Below are 21,834 nucleotides of genomic sequence, written 5' to 3' on the forward strand. Positions count from 1 at the left end.
TTCAAGAAAGATTTGGAGTGGTCTCTTCATTTTTTCCAGAGCTGTACGTGTGTGTATGTGTCTGCATCTCTGTGTGTGTGCAACTGTGTATGTGTGTGTGCTAGAATGACTAGGTGTCCCGCAGGACTGCACAGCATTTTCCCCCTAATTGAGAAAATGTTTCAATCTTTAATGGTTGCTTTTATCCAATGGCCGTTTAGAAAGCCAGATTGGGCTATAACCATTAGCTGTATCGGATGTCAATCAAGTAACAAAGTCTGTAATTGTGTTTACTTAAGGGTGTAGCTGGTGGATGGGTAATCCCAGATAGTTTTTGTGACATTTGCCAGTTTATTTTTCTATCACGCATGGAGCTAAATACGAATTGAAACAGATCTACAAACGAGACTCACAAAAAATGCCTGGCTCATTAAGAAACACCAAATTAGGATTATTAAACAGACAAAGGTAATGTGTGTGTTACCTGTAGGAAGCGGATGAGGTAGCACAGCACCAGTTTGTTGATGTGTGGCAGACCCAGCACCACGGTGACAGCGGCCTCTGGGTTGTCATAGTGACTGATGCACTCGTCGTAGAACTCGTGAGGGATGAGAGGCTCCTCCAGCTCCCTGTACCACAACTTCAGCAGAGATGCTGAACGCACACACACACGGGACAAACTTTTACTCTGATACACTCTTGTTACACACCATGTTGATGTTGCAGGGGGGTGGGGATCGGTGTGAGTGAATCTTCTTGTTCATCAGCAGTGTGGAACTAGAAGCCGTTCCACACACTGCCTCTCCACTATCTAACACCGGGTGCGTCTGCGCCGCGTTCCGTCTGCGCCGTGTTCCATCTGCGCCGCGGTTTTGTTTAGACCTCCGAATGGCGTCATACCCCAACGGGAGCGTTTCAGAAGCGGAGCGTCTTGCGTGTACGGCTCGCAGTTATTGTTGATTTGGTCATATTTCCTGGACATTTGCACTTCTACAAGAAAGTAAAGGCTACGTAGTGAAATGGTTTATTTGTGTGTCTGTTTAAATTGTGTTTATTGTTGTTACTTCCTATTTTGTTGTGTTGTAGCCTACAGACAAAGTTAATAATAATTGTAATAGTCCAGTTATAAACGACATGAATCAAAGATGTGTTGCTGTATTTTAGTTGTCAAATGCATTCATTATCATAATAATTCTATATTATTTACACACAGTGCCTATAAACAGGAGGAGAACGCTGGCATTTCTTCTCCTACTTGAAAGACTACAGAGGGGCGGGGGGAGGAGTAGGAGCCGGCTTTGGGTGCACCCCCTCAACCAGCGAAGGACACAACACGGTGATTTTTATCACCTTGTGGCTGAGCTGAGGCTGGATAGCCAACGGCATCATCAATATTTTAGGTGAGTGCAGAGCAGATGGATGAACTTATGTCCCTCCTGGGTCCTGAACTGACCAGACATCAACAAAATACAGAGCTGCCATAGAACCCAAGCAGAGACTGGCCGTTCCACTTCCTGCCCGGTGCTTTGCAACGCCTTGCTTAACCGTCACAAATAGACCAGCCGCGTATTTTTAGCGGAGCCCAGCGCCGGGACTCTTCTGGGATGCTTCTGAAATGCGACGCGGCGCGTCTGGTGGAATCACACACATTGACTAGAGTGGCCCCGATTGCTCGCAGTATAACGACGTGCAGACGGACCCGGTGGAAAATGGGGGTAACAGTGTGTGTGTGTGTGTGTGTTTACCTGGGATGTGCGGGTCTTCCAGTCCAGTGGGGATTTTCCATTGATCCACTTGCAGTTTGAGGGCATTAACTTCATCAATGTCCCCCGGTACCCTGGAGGTCAAAGGTCATAATGTGGTTACACTTCAGCCCCTCATTTAGTCTCAGCCACTGTACATGTTATACCCTGACTCTACACTGCTGAAGCAGAGAAGAATGCTTTCTATCATACAGAACACACCACGTTTTAAATGTTTTAAAGGTAGAACCAAGTATCAAAATAATAATAATTAATGTTATTGTATTTTATTTAACGACACCTTTTATGGCACACACGGTGCAGGATCAGCAACACAACATGAATAGCAACAGCAACCTCATCTTCTAGCTATATTCATTCGCAATTTAATGTCCCAGTTGACATGCGAGTATTCCATGCAGAATTTCAATTTGTTTACTTGCATTTGATCTGTTCATAGTTCACTTACCTGAAGATGCCTTCGGTCTGGTCTCCGTTGAGACCCAGCACCTCCTCAGAGAGGCGGGTCTGCACCCAGGGCAGCTGGTTGTCTGGGTAGCGCTCCTTCTGCAGCGCCATCACCTCCTCCAGGGAGGAGCCAAACATGGAGGGACTAAAGATGGCGTTCCTGGCGTGCAGGATCTCCTCCAGAGAGGGTTTCTGCAGGCCCTGAGAACACACACACAAAAATGAGTTTATTTTAAAAGAGCATGTTAGTGTTTGTCTAACACTCATCCACTTAAATACTTAAAGGAACAATTTTTCCTGCATCCCACATTCTCTGTGTTTTATTAGTAATTGATTTCTAAATGATCGTTGGTGAAGTATTCCCTTAATGCGGCAGTGCAGCTGTCTCTTGAAGGATGCAGAAAGCGGTGGGACGAGTGGACAGTGAATTATTTGCATAAGTCAGTGAGACACACATGAATCCCTCCACAGGATAACATGTCTTTACTGTGCTGTTGGAGGGTAGCAGCTTAACACCATGGACACTGTGGAGGACTAAATGTGACAAATATGTGTCAGTGACCTGCAGAGATGCTGGCACTGAGTGCTGCACAGGCTCTGAGCCAAGCTGCTGCCCGGCCCAACACACACTCACACCAAGCCTCATATGTTTATTTATGTGCTGTAACAGCCTCCACTCTCCTGGTTTAAAGGCTTTCCATCACATTCTGGAACCTCAGGACTGCAGGACAGCTGCTTACCTTCTTGGCACCGGTCAGAGCAGCTTTTGTCAGTTTCCTGTAGCAGTATTTAGCATAGCTGCTAATGGCCACCCCTAAAGAAACACAGAAAATAATAAGAGTTATTTACAGCAATGTATTATTGTATTGCATTACTTATCAGTATATTAAATAAACCTAAATGTATTCATTATTCAAATAACTTTAGCCCCATTGTTAAAATAAATAAATGTGTTTTTATGAGATTTGGTAAGCCTATAATTAAACCAATTAACAATCCTACTATCAAATGAGCCATGAGTAAAGGTTTTTTAATCAATCCAGCAATTAAAATGATGGCCCAAATATTTTTTAACATACATATTGTCAATATATCTGCTATAATATTAATGTGAGATTATTATGTTGTGCCCACATCAGGCTTGTATAGTTTTTTGTTTTTATTGGCCTGTATTGTGAGCATTCTTGTTGCATGTTTTTAATTATTTTATCATTGTTGTATTTAAAAACAAATGAAAATAAATAAATACAAATAACATAAATGAATGATTTTGCTCTCAGTTTAGCAAAAGGTCATTTAATGTGATAACCTTTATTTTATATTTGAAACAAAGTGGACTGTCAGCTCCCTCTGTATACATCAAGGGGAAATGAAAAAGCCTAATGCAAATTACAAAAAAATGGCTGGTGAAAGAAGCTCCAACAAAGGGAGAATGGATAAACCTGTTTCTTATGGAGACTGAATTTTTCTTTCAGACTCTGTATTGATACATTTGAGGGTTGGTACATAATCCAGGGAGAATTTTCTGGTATAATGAATGTATAACATCTTCCTGATTTCCTATGTGGGATTAACTTGCCTAACCACTCTACATATGTTTTTATACATGTACACTATATAGGCAAAAATATTGGGACTCTGGTATATGGGGGATGTTTTTGTGGGGTCGGCCTCAGACCCTTAGCTCCAGTGAAGGGGATTCTTGATGCTTCATCTTACCAAGTCATTCTGGACAATTCTATACTTTGTGGGAACAGCTTGGGGAAGGCCCTTTCCTGTTCCAGCAGGATTGTGCCCCAGTGCACAAAGCAAGGTCCATAAAGGCATGGCTGGATTAGTTTTGTGTGGAAGAACTGGACCGGCCCGCACAGAGCCCTGACCTCAACTCCATTGAACACCTTTGGGATGAACTAGAACTGAGATTGCGAGCCAGGCCCTCTCGTCCATCATCACTGTCTGACCTCACAAATGCTCTTCTGGATGAATGGGCAGTAATTCCCACAGATACACTACAAAATGCTGTAGAACGCTTTCCCAGAAGAGTGGAAGCTGTTACAGCTGCAAAGGGGGGGCCAACTTTATAGTAATACCTAAGAATTTGGCATCTGGGTGTAATGTGTAGGTGTCCCAATACTTTTGTCTTTATAGTGCATCTACCAGCCTCTTCTGAGAATTTGTACTGGACTGGAACCGACACAGATTTATTGTGAACCCGTTTTGAGGGACGGTGTCTCATGGCACAGGATTAATTGCTGCGGACATAGGACATCTGGTGACCTGTATGTGGTCTGTTGTGTTTTCCTTATAAAATGTTAACAATGTAAAACTAAAATAAAAATAAATAAAAAAACCTAGTGCAGCAGTACTCTGTTCTTCCCTGAGTCCACCTGAAGAGGGCAGCAGAGCACAGCTGCAGTAACGTGAAGTGTGAGGGAGTGTAGTTCCTGCAGCTCCTGCTCAGAAACAACGGTAGTGGGATGTTATTCTGTAAATAATGTGTTAAACAAACTGATCTCCTACATGGGACGAGGGTTTGCTATTGATTTCCCGTTTAAAAGACAAGTAGTAACTCATCTGACAAAAACGGTATCACTGTATCACTCCGCCTCAGGATAATATTCCATCCTGTAGATCAATATCCTCCCATCATGAGAGCCTCCACCATCCTTTTCCTCTCACATCTTCAAAATGTAAATGTATTCATGGTGCAGCAATTCTACTGCCACAAAATGAGCAGAGTACTGTCCAGCTGTTCCTTTGAAATAGATGTTTGACAGGGAACTAGCAGCGAGTGAGAGTGTGTGATGCTCCCCACCCTTGGTGTCGTTCTGGGGGTCCATGTGTCTGCAGATGTACCCCTCCAGGTAGGCATGGAAGCGGGGTGTGGGGGGGAAGAAGGCCAGACTGATGGCCATCAGCTCCCAGCCTCGCTCCAGGCTGTCGTAGCGGAAGTTCTCCGTTGTCTGGCGGCACAGCTGAATGTAGAGCTCATCACGCAGACCCTGGTTACTCCAGCCGCGCACCACCACCTGACGGACACAGAGAGCCAGTCACTGCCTCTGTTCATGACTGGGGCTTTATCAAGGTAAATTCATGACAATAAATATACAGTTTTATTACACAGCTTAGCTGAATACTAGATTCTGATAGGTCGATTTGGACATTCAGTTTTCTGCTGTTTTGATAGCAGGCCGTTGCTAAGGAAGCTCAGATCAAGGGACTATGTGTGGTCATATCAATCCGCCGAAAGAAATTGATTTGTTTTTCTCCATCAGGAATCAACACGGAATTGGTTTTGAATACTCATTTTTATATTTTGTGGAGAGCACAACATTTTAAATGAATGACGGCTAAACTGTCCCTAGTAAAGAAAGAAAAAGAGAACAAGAAAAGCAGAGGTTAAAAGACAGAGTTCTGGAAGACAGACAGGAAGTAAACACTAGCAGGAACAAAGTATGGGCTCTGGGAGAGTTTAAAGTCTGGTTAATAGTAAAAAATGTGACCAGACTTGGACAGCTGCAGAAAACCTCGATCAGTGCTGCCATCATTTGACTTACTTTGCTGTCGGTGCGGTTCCAGCTGAAAGGACCATTTTGTTAGGAAAAGCAATACAATCCAAAAATTCATTTGAAATCAATGTTGCCAGTTGATTTATTAAGTAAGTAGCTGGATGATGTAAATAACAGACCCAGAGAGACCAGCTGAACTTAGCTAAAGGGACATGTTTCCAATGAATGAGAATGTGGCTATGCGTAGGCTGATCGGGTCAAAAGGCAACCGACACACAGCCTCACTTCTACCCATAAGGTGATAATACGATGGTGTGTTTACAACTTGTTCTATAGCTCAAGGTGCACATTAACCTAGTCAATGCAAGTTTCAATTTGCCATGGCTAACATGTTAGAAACATCCTACTCCTATATTCAGAAGAAGCGTATCGTCTGGAGTTCTTCCCCACTTCCTTTCGCATCCTTTTTTAGTCACAAAGCTGACCTGACATTTCAATTCACCTGCTTTATTTGTTTATTCTGATTATTGGTCCACTCAATCATAACTAATCCATTGTAAAAGATAGAGAACATCTCAAATTTTAAAATTTGTGGGTGTTATTGAACAATAACTATTGAGGGACACTTTTGTTTACACAGTCTATGAGGGCCACCAAACCCTTAGAGAGAAGAGGGTTGGGGGGGGGGGGGGGGCTCTGTCAATTATAATAACTGCACCAACAGCTGCTGGTGCCATCAGCCTGCAACTGCTGCTGTTTTCCACAGGATCATTATGTAAATCAATATTCATGAAAGGTTTTGCATTGGCCATTATTGAATAATTATGGGGGGGGGGGGGGGGGGGGGGCGAATGTGAGGCTCATGCATTGGTTGATTGTGATTACTAAAAGGACGTACTGCAAGCTTCCACAGTTCTCTAAATTAGATTTATCTTTGCAGTGCAATAAAAAAAAGACACGCTTTGTGCAGACGCTCCGAACGGTTTTATAAACGACGCCTTTGGTTGTTTTGAAAGCTCCCTCTCAAAGTCACACTGTAAACAACGACACGCAGCTTGTGAAGGCTCGCTGCACACTCACTGCAGGGAGGGGAGCAGACTGATCCTGTGTCAGTTTGTTATCTGCACACTTCTGTACAGGTATCATACCAGGCAAATGTAGGTGTCGCTAACCTTGTTTCTCTAACGTCTATACATGCTAAAACCACTCTATATCGATTTCAAATTCACTCTTTGGACATTTAGTTTGGATTCTGGAGGAAAATGTTACGTACATAAGAAATGCGATTATTCTGTTGGGTTGAATACTTATTTTTAAAGCTCAATAAAAAGAGTTATATGAATTTAATGTCTCTAAAAAAATACATTGCAAAGCTTTTTCTTTCCTGGGTGTATCAGATAGTTCAACCTAGTAGTTTTAAATGTTTAAATACCCTTTTTTACTTTTTAAATTATTATTATTATTTTAAATTGTGCGCAAGCTGGTAATTATCATTTCATCAAACTGTCCTGTCCTTCATGTGTATCTTTTGATTTTCTTAAGCATTTAAAGTCCTTATTATCACTATTCTTGTATATATTGTGAAAGGTTCACAATATATACAAGGACATCATTGAAACTGAAAGCAAATTCACTAATAATAATAATAATAATAACTTAGATTTATATAACATCTTTTAATGAAACCCAAGGACACTTTACAAGAGGAAGAGGGGCCTTGGGAAGAAAATCACACAACAGGGACGAAAAATAAGAAGATAAATAATCAAAAGGCTTGGCGCAAAAATGTAGAGAGATTTAGCTGAGGCTTAAGGCCTTGACAAACAGATGTCTTTTCAAAATGTCCACAGAGTCAGCGTTCTTGACTCGACCTGACTACAGAAGGTTATGAAGTTCATGAGAATAAGGAATGGATGAAGTGTTAATGTCGACTGACCTCCAGAGCCACAGAGAGGGTGTCGGCCTTGGAGCGGCGGTCCCCCATGAAGTTCTGGATGAGCTTGAAGATGTCCACTGCTTCCTTCTTCACGGTGCGGTCTGACGTCACGATCATGGGCTTCTTGATGGGCTCACTGCTCCAGGCCAGCATGTTTGCAATGGACACCTTCCTTCTAAAGAGGCCCTAAAACACAAGACGGAGAGACATAAAGACAGGATTAGGGATAGAAAGATGATCTCATGCTCATAAATGAAAGGTGTGAGTGTGATGTACAGAAAGATTTACAGAACATTCAAGCTAAAGCCTGTATCAGTAGAGTGGCAGTTTTTTTAAATGCGTTGATGTGAGAACATCTTTTAGTCTCAAGCGTTTTATTCTACATTTAACTGCTCCCCAAAGTCTATTCCTAGCTTTGAATAAACATGTATTTCCCCTTTTTCTATTAACAATAAGCAAGGCATTTTGAAAGTGCAGAAACATGTTATGTGATTAGCTACAGTCAAGATGTTTAATGAAATACTAATGTGTAGAATGTTGTTCTATCAACAAATTTCCGGTTACAAAATCATTTCTTCTTGGAATACTACAAGGTGTATGACAAGGAATAAGAGTCTCTGCTCTGGGTTAAAACACTCTATTGTCTGGCTGAGAAATAAGTTCACTGAGTGTATCGTTCAAAAGCAAACGCTGCCCTCAAGCTAGAGTTTCAACCATGAGATGATGCTGATCCGCTGCCAACAGGAGAAGCTGGAATATGTGAGTTGCTTTGGCAAGTCACTGAGGGAGACAATGAGAGGCAAAGCACTGCATCGATTAACATTCAGTGTCTTTATGCATCTCGGACAGATTGAAATCAGTCTTAAAACGCTTATGAATAGGTGTGCAACACGTTCTACCCACCTCTGTACCAATGTGTGTGCCATCATTTTGGTTTTTTTTGGTTTTTTCTCTTCTCCCTTTCCTTTATTTTGCAGTTAGTGGTTGTGTTTTTTATTGTGGGTTGTTTGTGTCTTGAGAAAAACTTCAATAAACACATTTTAAGAAGAAAAGCAGAGTATTCTTTAGGGCGGGGCTATCACTGCGACTTATCAATCAGGAAATAGACTTGGCAATGCGTAATTATGGCTGTGTGCATTTAAATACCCATGACCTTGTCATGCCTTTGTTTTTGTCTTCGAACTTTGTCTCTTTTACAGTGCGTGAAAGTTAATTCAACATTTTTTCTCTAGAGTTAAGAAACCTTGTATGCTCATCGTCTGTCTCCATCACAGGAAGTACATCCCAGTAGGAGCACTAACATAGCCTTTATTTCTATCATTAGTTCCTGAAAGTTGTGAATTCACTACAAGACTGGCCAGAAACAACACAACCTTGTGTTGAAAGGTTTTTGTCTTGCTGGTCTTCAAGATCAACTCATGTACAGTATTACTTCTAAGCAGCTGAACCTGATTAGTGATCAGCTGATGACTGGAACAAAAACATTTCCAGGGTTTTCCACAAACAGTGAAATCCATTGTGATATCAACAGTAATACTAGCTGTGGCGCAGTTTTAAAAAGAGAGATATACAGTAAGTGAAATATAAGCTAAAATGTGCGAGAAAAAAAATGCATGAGCATGTCTTTAAGGGCAGAACACATGAGAAAAAAAGTGTTTAGTATATTTCACAACTTTTTGGAGACAAAATACCATCAAAAGCATAAAATGCAGAAACACACATCCTATTCTATACCTGTGTGTGTTTGTTGAAGTGCTTGGACGCCCAGTTCTCGATGTCCGTCTCCGAGGAAGGCTTTCTCAGGGTGAATTCTGGGAAAATGCCACAGCTGGCGCTCGGCATCATATTCCTGGCATTTCGACTGGCCTCAAACTGGGCACAGGCTCCGAGGTCCTCAGACTGACAGGTGGAGAAACAAAGGGAAGAGGAGGAGAGACGGAGAGGAAGATAGGAAACGGAACATGTTACTCATCTCAGCAACGCTGCTGCAGAACATTTGGAGGCCGGAGAGCTTTCTTTAGTGCTCAGAGGGATCAGACCGGGATTAATAGTGACGTGTAAATACGTCAATATTCACAGAGAAAGAGTTCATTTATTATTGATTCAAACAAGAATCTAAAGTAACAGCAACCAAAAAGTGAGCTGGTGAACGTTATGGTGTCCTCCTGCCGGTGGTGGTAGACACTGTGTCAAAGCAAGGTGTATATGCATATGTTTCCATGGAGACATGTCAAATCATACATATATTATGCTCCTTTTCAGGTTTATTGATTGTATTTTGCTCCTCTACTCTAATGTTTACATGTTTTGATTTTAAAAAAGGTCTTTATTTCACATTAAAGGCTTTCCATCTTCATACCAGGCGGGGGCTATTTATCTGAAGGCGGCCTCTACAGGGTATGCAACATATATTTGACTTAAAATATATTAAAAACAGATAAAAAAGACAGTATAAAAGGAGTTCGCCCAGTTACCATGGGAATGTAGAGCACTTTTAAGTGTGAGCATCTACCTTTCCGAGACAACTTAGCTGATGAAGCTAAAGTGATATAACAGGAATCTGAAGCTCGGTGTATTATGTCATGATGTACATTGTTAACGGATGTTCTACATACAATAACTACAAAGGCTAATGCATTTTTCTGAATGATATGTTATATTAGTATTTCCTCATCTTTTCTTTATGATTGTATTTACAGAAAGTGTGTGTTTCCTAAGCATGGTGCTTCAGTAGGTGTGTGTGACTGGACCAGGCAGCAGTGTGACTGATATAAGCCAATGTAAGGCTTATAGTACATGACACATCCGTGACTTTCCACCAGGAGAAGATCAGCGCTGACTGGGACGTTCACTCGCAGTGTGTCTGTATGTGTGCAGGATGGCTGCTGTTCCAGGTAAAGCTGCCTACGTAATGTGCGAGGTTGCACTTTGATCTGCTCCACGGCCGGCGCAAAGCTGTTTGCGCTATGCCGCGGAGAGCAGAGAGGAACAATCTTATACCATGTGAAGGCAGCTCTGTAGCTATCCAGTTGATCTCTGCTCTCATTTATAATTCAGATGATACTATAAACCCAACAGTTCTGCAGAAACATCGGGAAATCGTTCAAAACATGTTGTCCAACAACATCACAGACTTATTCCACCATGATGCACCACAGGAAGTTATTCCTGTATGTGGACTTCAGACTATTACACTCCTCCCTGAGAGCATCAGGCAATCTGAGGCAATGCTGGCACTTTACATTCTTATGTTTATATAATAATCCATTTTATTGTATTTTATCCTTTCATTGCACTTTTTCAAATATTATTATAAATATTGTATTTATTTATTTTACTTACCCTCGGTATAAATAAGTTATTTTTCTGCTTCTGAAAGTGTTGTATAATTCAAGTAAGAATAATAAACATGTTTCTTTTATTGTAAACAAACTGGAGCTCCAATTATTTTCAATTGCAAATTATATGAATTAAAGTTAACATTTCTTAAAATAAAAATAAGTACTTTAGATTACCCAAACCCAAATTGTAAGTGGAATTATCCTGTACTCCCAGCATGCATCAGTACCTGTGAAGGGTGGAGGAAAGGCTCAGGCGAGGCTAGGCTGGTCTGCACGGAGAGGCTCTTCTCCAGCAGGGCCTGCGGGAAGCCCAGCCGGTCGAAGGTGTGGCGCCTCCAGTGGTGGCCGTCGCTCTGTGCCAGCGCCTCGTCCTCGCTGAAGGCCCTCACCACGGGCCCCGGTAACGGCAGAGGCAGCGCCCCGTCGCTCTCGTACCCGTCTTTTGAGCCTCCGCCCTGGGCCTCCCCCCTGCCCTGCCCAGAGTCCCAACTGCTCCTCTGCTTCATCACCTGCTGGGCCTCCCACGCCAGCCGGGCCTGGGCCAGCATCGCCTCGGAGGCTGTGCCTGTCAGCTCCCCTTCTGGGCCCCCGCAGCGGGCCAGCTCCTGGGGGAGGGACGGCTTGCGGCTCTTGCGTTTGCGGTTACCTCCGGGAGAGAAAGCCCCGGGACCGCCTGTGGAGGAAGAGGAAAGGGAGTGGGTCTGACTGGAAGTCCAGGATATGGAGTCCTCATAGAGCAACCTCTGGCCTCCCTCTCCACCCTCCCCACTGTAGTCCAGCAGAAGGCGGGGGTCCCTGATCAGAGACTGACTGTGCTGCAAGGTGTAGGACCCTCCGTATGAGCCCCCGAAGCCCCCCGTGGTGCCGTAACGCATCAGGCGGTCGGCTGTCTTGAAGCGGGGGCTGGAAGACGACTGCTCCACGTAGACCAGCTGCTTGACGTACTCCTTCCCCACGGGGCTGTACTCCAGACTCTGCGTCTTCTCTGGACACTTCTGACGGGTCAGCACCAGCTGGCCATAGGGCGACTGGCCCTTGTTGGGGGAGTGGTAGAGGGGGCCCGAAGTCTTGCGAGCAGGGGACTTCCCGGTGCCGTAGAAGGCGGAGTCGACGAGGTGCATGTCGGTCGGAGGCTCCTCGTAGATGGGAGGGGGCTGGTACTCTGACGGCGGCTCCTCGTACAGCGGGGGTTCGTAGGCGTAGCGGGGCGAAGGGGGCTGAGAGTCGGCGGAGGAGCGGCGGTTGGTGCCGGTGCCCCCCAGCTCGGCCCGCTTCAGATAGGGAGACTGGCGACGCTCGCCGTAGAGAATGGGGGAGCCGTCGGGATCTGTGGGAGGGTTTCCTCCAGAGCAACGGCGAGTTCGTGAGGCGGTGCCCCCTCCAGAAGGAGGACCGGGGGTGGGGGGGTCGCAGGGGGAGTAACCATTGCCCTGGTGGGCCAAGAAACTGGGCTCTCTGTCTGTCACCTTGATTAGCATTCGCTCCTTCGTACCGGTGTTCCACCTGAAAGGGGAAGTCCTGAGAGAAGAGGGGAGGGGAGAAGAGACAGACCGTCACATTCAGCCTTTAAAGGTCTCCTATTATGCTATATTTAAACAATATATTGTAGGGAATATCATACAAAACATGTCTGTGAAGTGTTTTGCTCAAAATACCAAACAGATCACCCATTGTAGCATGCCTCATCCCCCTCTATTTCAGCCCTGTTCCTGAAGTGCTGATTGTGTGACTGTCGATTTAAATCTGAGCTGACCTGAAGCTGGCCACGCCGCTTTGCAGCTTCATGCAGCTCTCTAACACTTTCTAACGGAGATACTCAGCTAAACGCTGCCATGATTAAACCCCATATTATGTTCAAAACCACATCAAGCATTATTCCTGAAACACTTCTCAGTGTTTACCACTAGAACAGAGACATTATATGTATTATATACAACAACTCTAAGTCCCTCCTGCAGACATCCTGCAGAATACACAGACACACAGAGGTGCTGCGGAGAGGATTCAGCTCGTGACTGTATATTGGGGACCATAGGTTTGGAAGAGTCACGTTGGCGGGACGTTCCTAGGAGTTCAATGTAAAGCCAGCCCATATTTCAGTTATGACATCATAATCAAAGCAAATCTGGGTCAGCTCGTTTGTACCCCCGTTTTTGGAGATGTGGGGGTAGGTAGGAACAGAGAGAGGGTTGTATTTTCTGACACTTTGTGTGTTTTGCATAATAGGGGACCTTTAATTTATTACACACTAATGACACATTTGACACAGGAGGCTTTACACCATCTTGTCTTTAGACCTTAGGGCAAAGCAACAGAGGAGGATCCCTATCCCAACATGAACAGACGTGCAATAGATGTGTGAACAGATGAAAAAGTTATTACACATGCAACATAGACCATATAAAATGATAGAAATGATAATAGAAAAGAATAACAAAGATGGATCAAGGTGGATGTTAACAATCTTCAAGGTGCAGCCAAAAATATTAAGATTGGCTTCAAGCAGAACCATAGCAACAGGTGCAGCAACCATTCATGATCAGGACATGACCTTTAATACAGGAGAGAGACACACATTTATTGGGAAGCTGAGAAATGTACAGGTATATATGCCCACATCATTTCTCATTATTTTCTGTTCTAAGAGTTTGTTTTAAACCGTAACTTATCTGTGTATAATCTGTATAATTTTTAATTTGTATTTCATATCCTTGTGTCTGTACTGTTTTTCTCTTCTCAATATGTTGTTGAAAAAAACACTTGAATTTCCCCACAGGGATTAATAAAGGTACATCTTATCTTATCTTAGTACCATGCATTTCGGGGGAAATTGTGGGGAAATTTAGTACAACAAACTGAGAGAAAGATAAGAGAGAATTAAGGTGAAAGCCCAAGACAGTCTCAGCCTATCGCAGCGTAACTAGCTCCTGGTTCAAGGCAAGCCTGAGCCAGCCTGAACTATAAGCTTTATCAAAAAGGAAAGCATACTTTTAAAAGTGGAGGATGTATGCCTACCGAACACAAACCAGGAGCCAGTGCCACAGAAGAGGAGCTTGATGGCTGAATAATCTGGCTCCGATAGGACTTCTGGAGACTCTAGGAAACACCAGTAAAGCCTGGGCTTTGTAGACTAGGATAAGAATTTGACATTTCTGTTCTAATTATCACAAGCCAAGTGTAATATTCATCTACAGGGCCATCTACTTTGTCATGCCAGAACATAATGCTGACCTATTCAGGGTAATTGAATAGAAATCCAGTGTATAGAAAACACTGGTGACTGCTCTTTCAGACGCTGCTGTCCAACATCCTGTTATCCTATGGAATTCTGTGTCATAATTCATATTCATTTACTTCATTAGTTCTCATCGCTCGGTTACTCCTCTCAGAGGGGGGCTCCACACATTCTGCTTATTTGTCGGGACAGGAAAGAGAGAGGGGGAGGGGGGTAAACTGGGATGAGGAAGAAAAGGTGAACTGGGCAATGGTGGGGGTGGGGGGGAGTGTGACATCGATTGCAGCATTGGCCAGCTTCCGTGTCCAAATACCTCCACACACTGATCCTCAAGGCCATTGCTCAATACTGGCAGTGTGTGTGTGTGTGTGTGTGTGTGTGTGTGTGTGTGTGTGTGTGTGTGTGTGTGTGTGTGTGTGTGTGTGTGTGTGTGTGTGTGTGAGAGAGAGAGAGAGAAACAAAAGAGGGCAGGATTATAGGCCTGGCATGTATCGTAACATGCTCCAGACCCTGAGCTAACCCACTGTCTTTCTCAGTCCATCCTCCTCTCCCAGTTTCCTTTTTTTCTATCAAGCAACCATCTCTCTTCCCGCCTCATAACTACACAATAAATTATATTCTTTTCTTCTTATCCTTCATTAATCTGCCTGGAAATTCATTTTCTGTTTTTCAGTCAGCTGTTAGGGAGTGGGGTGTTTCCCTAGGGAGTCATTGCCAAATGTCCTATATTCTAAAGCATTTCCGATTTGAGTGACCAATAGGAGTCTTCACACATTGGTTTGTAATTTGGTTAGTCCAGCAGAGCGTGCTCCTGCTGCATTTAATGAGCAAAAAAAAATTCAAACTGAGTTTTTACAAGCCTAGGAATAGCCATTTTAAGTTTTCGGAAGCCACCTGAGGTGAAGAAACATTTAAAAATCTTTTTTTTTAATAAACTGCTCTGATTGGTCAACCCCACACAGATACATGCTTCTTAGCATATCAGGTACAGGTTTTTGTCTAAACTGCGCCGTCTTACTTTCAACTTGCACCCTCATACCAAAATCCAGATTTTCCCTTTAAAATATTAAAGTGATGCCAGAAAACAATATTTTTGTTCATCAAAAACATTATAAATCACTATAAAAATATGAAAATCATGTCAAATAGACCAGACGGCATAGACAGCTTTGTCTACATCGTGTTGTTGTTTACGTCCGCTGGCCATCTTGTATACGGGCTACATGATCTCGCCAGAATGTATTCATCTTATATACTACAAGATCAGTGGCCTCATACTATATTTTTCTAGAAAAAACCGAGACATACAATGTGTTGGAGCGCTAGCCAATAGAAACGCGGGTGATACAGGTGGGTCTAATGCATGGATGTATAATAAGAACTGGATACAGCGTTGGAGGCTGGCCCTCGTTCATTCCTATGAGAGCTGCTCATTACACATGAAGACAAATTGGCCTTAGAATCTCAAGAGCAAAACATCACAAATTACCCATCATGCCTGGCTGTCGAGAGCATAGAGCATTTGCAGTTGAGTTTCCCCTTAAGCCCCGCCCCCAATCTCCCACTTCGGCTCAGTAGAATGAATGGAGAGAAAAAAAACTTTAAGGACATAATGTTTTTAATAAGGGCTATAAAAAGGGTTAATACTTTGTAGTTTATTTGGTTTTTAAAAAAATTACCGCCACCGATTTAGAGACGTCTCTTTCCCAATGTAAGTCAATGGGAAAATTATTTCTGGACCGGGTGACGTCACGGACTGATACAGAAGTTGTAGTACCTGCTGTTTGGCCACTACAAATACTTTCTCAAAGTCCGGAGCACTTCCTGTGTGCTTAGTCCAATGTAGGAGTGTGTCAGAGAGAAACTCCCATTCGAGAAAACTTTGGGATTTTAGCCTTTGCTGACCATTTACATGCACTAAAACCAAAAACACACTACAGCAAAGGGAGAAAAATGAATCTCAAGCTGTGGATATTTGTTATGACTTACATAACATATGTACTATCACTGCAGCCTGAGTTTGAGGGGAAGACGAGATAATACTATCTGTCGCTCAGTAAGTCACTGATGCAGTCACCATGACACACGTTTGCCTCTGTACGTCTCTCTGACTCACACGAAGAGACTTGGTAGGCACTTCACATATTCAGATATAATGTGTGATGCAAATCTCCCAGCCATCTGCACCGACAGTCACACACACACACACACACACACACACACACACACACACACACACACACACACACACACACACACACACACACACACACACACACACACACACACACACACACACACACACACACACACACACACACACAAACACACACACACACACACACACACACACACACACACACACACAGCATTTGGACCTAAAACTAGATGTCTATTTTAGCCTCTTTGATGAAAAGCTGACAACCCAGCACCATCTTTCAGTGCTCTTTTTTTTGTGCAGCTCCAATATGTTTGTAGAGCGGCGTCAGTGTAAACTGTCATCTAATACAGGCTATCAGCTATTTTCTGGGTTGGTGTCTTGTCTCTCCTCCACCCGGGGCATTTATAGGCCAGTATTTTCAAACTTCCCCACAAAAAGCTTATCTTGCTAGTCACCGTGCCATCACCGTTCCAGAAACGAGTCGTTTGAGATGAAGGTATCAGCAGGAGTTAGTGCTTTCCTGATCTATTTTTAAAATGAAAGTGGCCTCCTCCTCACTGCGTCCCACTGACACTTCAATCCCTCTCCAAGAATTCTTTCTGTTGTGTGTGTTTGTGGTCTCGGAAAAAAAGAATGGTACAACTAATGGTATTGGCAAACACTTCCAGACAGTAGTCCTGGAAGGCGTACTCAATAAGTATTGGAAGCAGTTTCATGGAGTGAGAAAGAAGACTGTACTCACCAAGCCAACTGTCTGTTGGGATAAAATAATTGCCTTAGTTTTCTAATAATACTTCAGTGTGTGTATCTGAGTGGAACTTGTGTGTGTAAGCAGGTCCTTGCACTGTATGAAATGTCCTCTGGCAACATGCATTCACTGTGCAGTATGTCTCTGCGGATTGATTCTGACACTGCAGACAACAAAAAGAACAAAACACAGACTACAAGTAAATGCACCTCTTTGTCCTCTCCTTTCTTTATCCTAATTCCTGTCCTGCTCTTCCTTCTCCTCCCTGCCTCCCACTTTTGTTTGGATCCTTTGAGTGTGCGGGGAGGTAGAGCTGTGTAAGGTCGAAGCTCCCTCTGTCACAGACAAACTGCCTGTCCTGCTCTCCTTAACAGCATCCATCCCTCCAGAGACCATCTGCCTGACACTCCGCTCCCATTCTACATAAAGCCGTGAGTATAACACAACATGGATATCTCAAACACTAGTATTAACCACACATCTTATTTCAGGCTTCTAAACAACACATGTGCAAAAAAACGTTGACTTTGAGATGAGGGAAGTGCTAAAATGCTAACTCAACAGAATAAGGGGGGGGTTTGCCTTGGAACATACATAAACACTTATGAATAATGAAGTTAATCTACTGTTAGGAGTCTGTTTAAATGTATTAATTATAGCAGTAGTGTTTTTTTGTTTGTAGAAACGCACAATTTATTGAAAAATGAATATGAACGTTTTGATCTGTCATGTTTATAAACTGAAGCAATACAAAAAAAACTAATCCTATTAACTGAGTTTTAAATTGTTTGTTCTGTTAAGTCCGATTTAGTATATCAGGAAATTATGAAGAGGAACAAATTAAATGTTTCAAAAATGATATCTCTGCGAGTGCTGACGCTGTTGCGATAGGGGGTTCAAAATGACCCCCCTTGGCAGTTCGAGGGGTAATGGAATGTTGCCGATTATAGTGTTAAAGAAAATAAATTATAAGAAAAACTGCCCAAAAATAAAAGCTATTATTAAAAAACATATTTCCCAAAGAAATACATAGAAAATGATTTACTTGAATAGATATACCATAAAATGACAAACAGTATAATATGACAAAATACTCATTAATTAATACAAATAAATATAATATGTGCAGTATTGTTATGAAAAGCTGTGCAGATATTAAGAGATCTGTGTACAGCAAAATATTTGGAGGGTTGTGCAGAACTGGCAATACTTCAAATAAATAAATAAAAACAAGATATTGTTTACATAGTGTGCATTAATGTACACTATTAGGACTCATTCCTGCACTACTCTAAAGCGTTTTTACAATTATGGATGCAGCAGTGTTTCAGGCACTGCTGCATCCACTTGTTAGGGTTGTTGATAGCAGGATTTGTTTGCACATCTCGGTCACTACACATGTCCTGGATGAGCTAAGCAGTCTGTAATTGTCTCTAAGAGCAGTGCCTCACTGCTGCTTTGAGTGTATAACTGGTTAGAACAGTGTGAGTGAGAGAGAGAGAGTGTGTGAGTGTGTGAGTGTGTGTGTGTGTGTGTGTGTGTGTGTGTGTGTCCTTGCTGGAGTAAAGAAGACATTTACAGGACACTGTGACCCCAACCAGGCATTTCCACCAATCACTGCACACTGCAGTAGATTACAGCAAACCAGCAAACTGAGAAAACCAAGACTGGGGGGGTTGTGTTTGAGAGGGTTTGAAGGTGAGAGAGGATAGAAATTAATAGACAGTGACAGAAACAGAATTGAGGGGAAGTGGTTATAAGAGCGGACACAAGGACAGAGAGAGACTCTTACCCTGACCTTACCTTTATAGCTGTTTGTATAAAGCGGCCTTACACCTGCCATTAATGTTGAGAGAAAATGTCTCTCCCTTCAAATGTTTTATTCATATCTTATTGTTCAGATGCTGAATGTTGTTTTTCTAAGTCCCTGTTTAGCCCCTCATCGACTATATCCAGGCTGAGATGTTGTTTTAAAAAATGGCATCTAGGATTACCAAGACTCACGGAACAAGAGGGGCAGATTTACGAGAGATTAGGAGGTATAAAAAAAACTAAGCAAGCTTTAACAAACTAAAGCTGATAACAAAAAGTGGAAAAGAAGAAAAAACACAAGGGAACCAGGATAGGTAAAAAAAAAAAAGAAGAGGAATCAGCCAGGGATGAAGAGGCTAGGTAAAGACATAAGGGCAGCAGGGTGATAACAAACAAGTGGAACAAATCAGGGTGGGGCAGACAATCACAACGGGTGGGAAAGCAGACATGACACAGGGGGAGGAAACCGTTTCACAATAAAAAAGATAACACAAAATGACGGACTGAAGACATGACTGCAGGGATATCAGGGTGGAAAAATGCGGCTAGACTTCCAACCAGTGACTTCCAAAGTAATTTATTGGTTTTCTGCTTGTAAGGAATCTATTGGACGGCTTACATGACTCATCAAGTGCCCAACCTGTGGTCCTACCTGTCTGCTTCATCCCTGCTGCCCTGCTTGTCAGAGAGCTCCTGATCGAGGGAGGAGGAGGTGCTTCCCTCTCGGCTGACCCCGCTGTTTCGTCCAGGGCTGTTTTCCGCTGATGCTCTGCCTCCTCCTCCGCTTGAGGGGCGGGGGTTGGTGGCATCTGTGTGCTGCTTCAGAGTTTGCAGCTTGGCCAGGGGGATGATATCGCAGCTCTGGGGCCGGTGCCACACGGTGCGCTGGGTGGAGGCGTTGTAGTAGTAGAAGCGCGAGGTGTTCGGATCAAACAGCTCCCACCACTGGTTGTCCCCAGTCCGCTTGATGCACACACCCTGCGGAGGGTCCCACACACACTCGCCCGTCAGTAGGTTGGCGTACATGCGCTCCCGTGTGCGCGGCTCGATGATCTCCACCCACTCCAACCTGCAGGGGGAGAGATTAGAAGGAGATTTTTAGCAAATTGACTGTAAAAAAAAAGATATGTGACCTCTGACAAGGGGAGGTCTACATCATAGAGTGGTGCAGGAATGACTCCTAAAACCCGGAAGTGAGTTAGCATTTTACCACTTCCCGTTCCCTTGTCTCAGAGTCGATGGGATTTTGCCGTAGGATTTTGGAAAATAGCTCAAAATAAGGTCTGGAGTTGACACAAATGTAACACGGATCACGTTTTGTTCCACTACATTAAATACATCAGCAGTGACACCCCCCCCCGTGTCTGAAAAATGAGGGTTGTTAACAAGTGGCTGAATAGGACTACAGAAGTTGTCGAGCACGTTGCTTCGCCGAACACGTAAACATTCCCGCTTAGCTCACCTTTGTAAAACGATTTCAGACTGGTAATTGAAACAGCCATGACCTTTAGTTAAATTCAGTGTGGCTAAAAGGAAAGTCTTTGTTAAAATGTGCAAGCGTGCGAAAGTTAGTTGAAAGGATCTTAAGTTGGTGTGGCTTTGAAGTCATGCGACCCTGCTGTACTCGTCTGTAGTTCATTTATAGCATAACGTTAGCATTTTGCTTCTGGCGTCTAGATTTATGATTAGAAAATGATAAAAGTAGGGTAGACGTGGAGATTATCCGGCTGAACAAAATCAAACAGGTTAATTTCCCACAGATCTTATTTTTTACAATATTCCAAAATCCTATGGAGGAATTGCATTGCTTTTTTGTCGAGGGAACCCATGCGCAGCTTAATTTCGGTTCGGCCTACAAAAATATGTCATCCCTCACCACTTTATTCTAAAACTATTCAACATTTTACATACAAGTGTAAATACATCAAAAAGAAGCAAGAGCACATTTGATTGACACTTCAGGAGCCACATGCGTTATTTACAGCTGGACAGGAACAGCTAATTGGACAAAAAGCCCTCAGAGACTGCTGATGTAGAATGTCTACACAACCCTCTAGTGACGGCAGTTACAGAACGACAGGCAGGGTTTTCAAACGTTACCATCGATCAAAAAGCTATAATAAGATTAGGCAACAACGCAATTAAGGCAGAGCCTCTGTAAGTACCATAATGAGATTTTGCTTTGATTCCACTATGTTCTCCTGATAAGCTCTTCTTTCACCATGTATGCAGAGACGAGCAGCTGTAAGCCACTTCCATTTAAAACCCAGCAGCACATAGAGTTCAATCAGAGAGTGCTTTTTATTATTTGGAGCCAAATTGCATGCCAATCAGCACCAGCGCTCAAAGAAATCCCACAGAAAATGCTCATAGTATACACATGATTTAAATTGAAGGAACTTAATGATACGACAGTAAACATGTTTTCTTTCAACCATGCTCGGATTGTGGATGAGCCCAGTAATTTGTGTTATGTGTAATCTGACGGAAATAAGAGGGTTCACTTACTGGACAGAGGGGTCGGGGTTAAAAGGGCCCTCTGACCTTGAAAAAATCTGCTGAATCGGATCATTTTGCTATGTGCACAGGCAGGACAAACGGGCTGGCTGGGTATAGTAACAGTGAGAAGGACATTTCCTGAACAGACATGATGACCATAACGTTTTTTAAGCCACAGTTCTCTTTGGACGGGATCTGATAACGATCTAATGATATAAAATATGAATTGCATGCTGACTGTCGTGTGGCAACATGCACTGTTCTGAGCATGCAAACATTTCAATTGTTTAGCGACGCATACTTTTCTTTCCGGGAAAGACACGGCAGGAACAAATGTTATGTTTTACTGTGAATTTCACTAGTTTCAGCCCAGTATTTGATTACAAAAAGTATACAACAGACCA

General features: G+C 43.1%; 1 protein-coding gene across 1 annotated transcript in view; it reads right to left on the reverse strand.

Annotated features, from left to right (window-relative positions):
• arhgap39 (Rho GTPase activating protein 39) overlaps positions 1-21,834 on the reverse strand; it is a 69,383-nt gene that overhangs the window by 4,905 nt on the left and 42,644 nt on the right. The window contains exons 2-10 of the mRNA XM_063892237.1: positions 19,584-20,000; positions 11,203-12,493; positions 9,369-9,533; positions 7,635-7,820; positions 5,005-5,218; positions 2,930-3,003; positions 2,191-2,390; positions 1,725-1,816; positions 464-633 (exon numbers count right to left, since the gene is read on the reverse strand). Coding sequence (XP_063748307.1) covers positions 464-633; positions 1,725-1,816; positions 2,191-2,390; positions 2,930-3,003; positions 5,005-5,218; positions 7,635-7,820; positions 9,369-9,533; positions 11,203-12,493; positions 19,584-20,000 — 2,809 coding nt within the window. The remainder of the gene's footprint in view (positions 1-463; positions 634-1,724; positions 1,817-2,190; positions 2,391-2,929; positions 3,004-5,004; positions 5,219-7,634; positions 7,821-9,368; positions 9,534-11,202; positions 12,494-19,583; positions 20,001-21,834) is intronic.

This window comes from Eleginops maclovinus, chromosome 9 (assembly GCF_036324505.1).
Source record: "Eleginops maclovinus isolate JMC-PN-2008 ecotype Puerto Natales chromosome 9, JC_Emac_rtc_rv5, whole genome shotgun sequence".
Classification (NCBI taxonomy): Eukaryota; Metazoa; Chordata; class Actinopteri; order Perciformes; family Eleginopidae; genus Eleginops; species Eleginops maclovinus.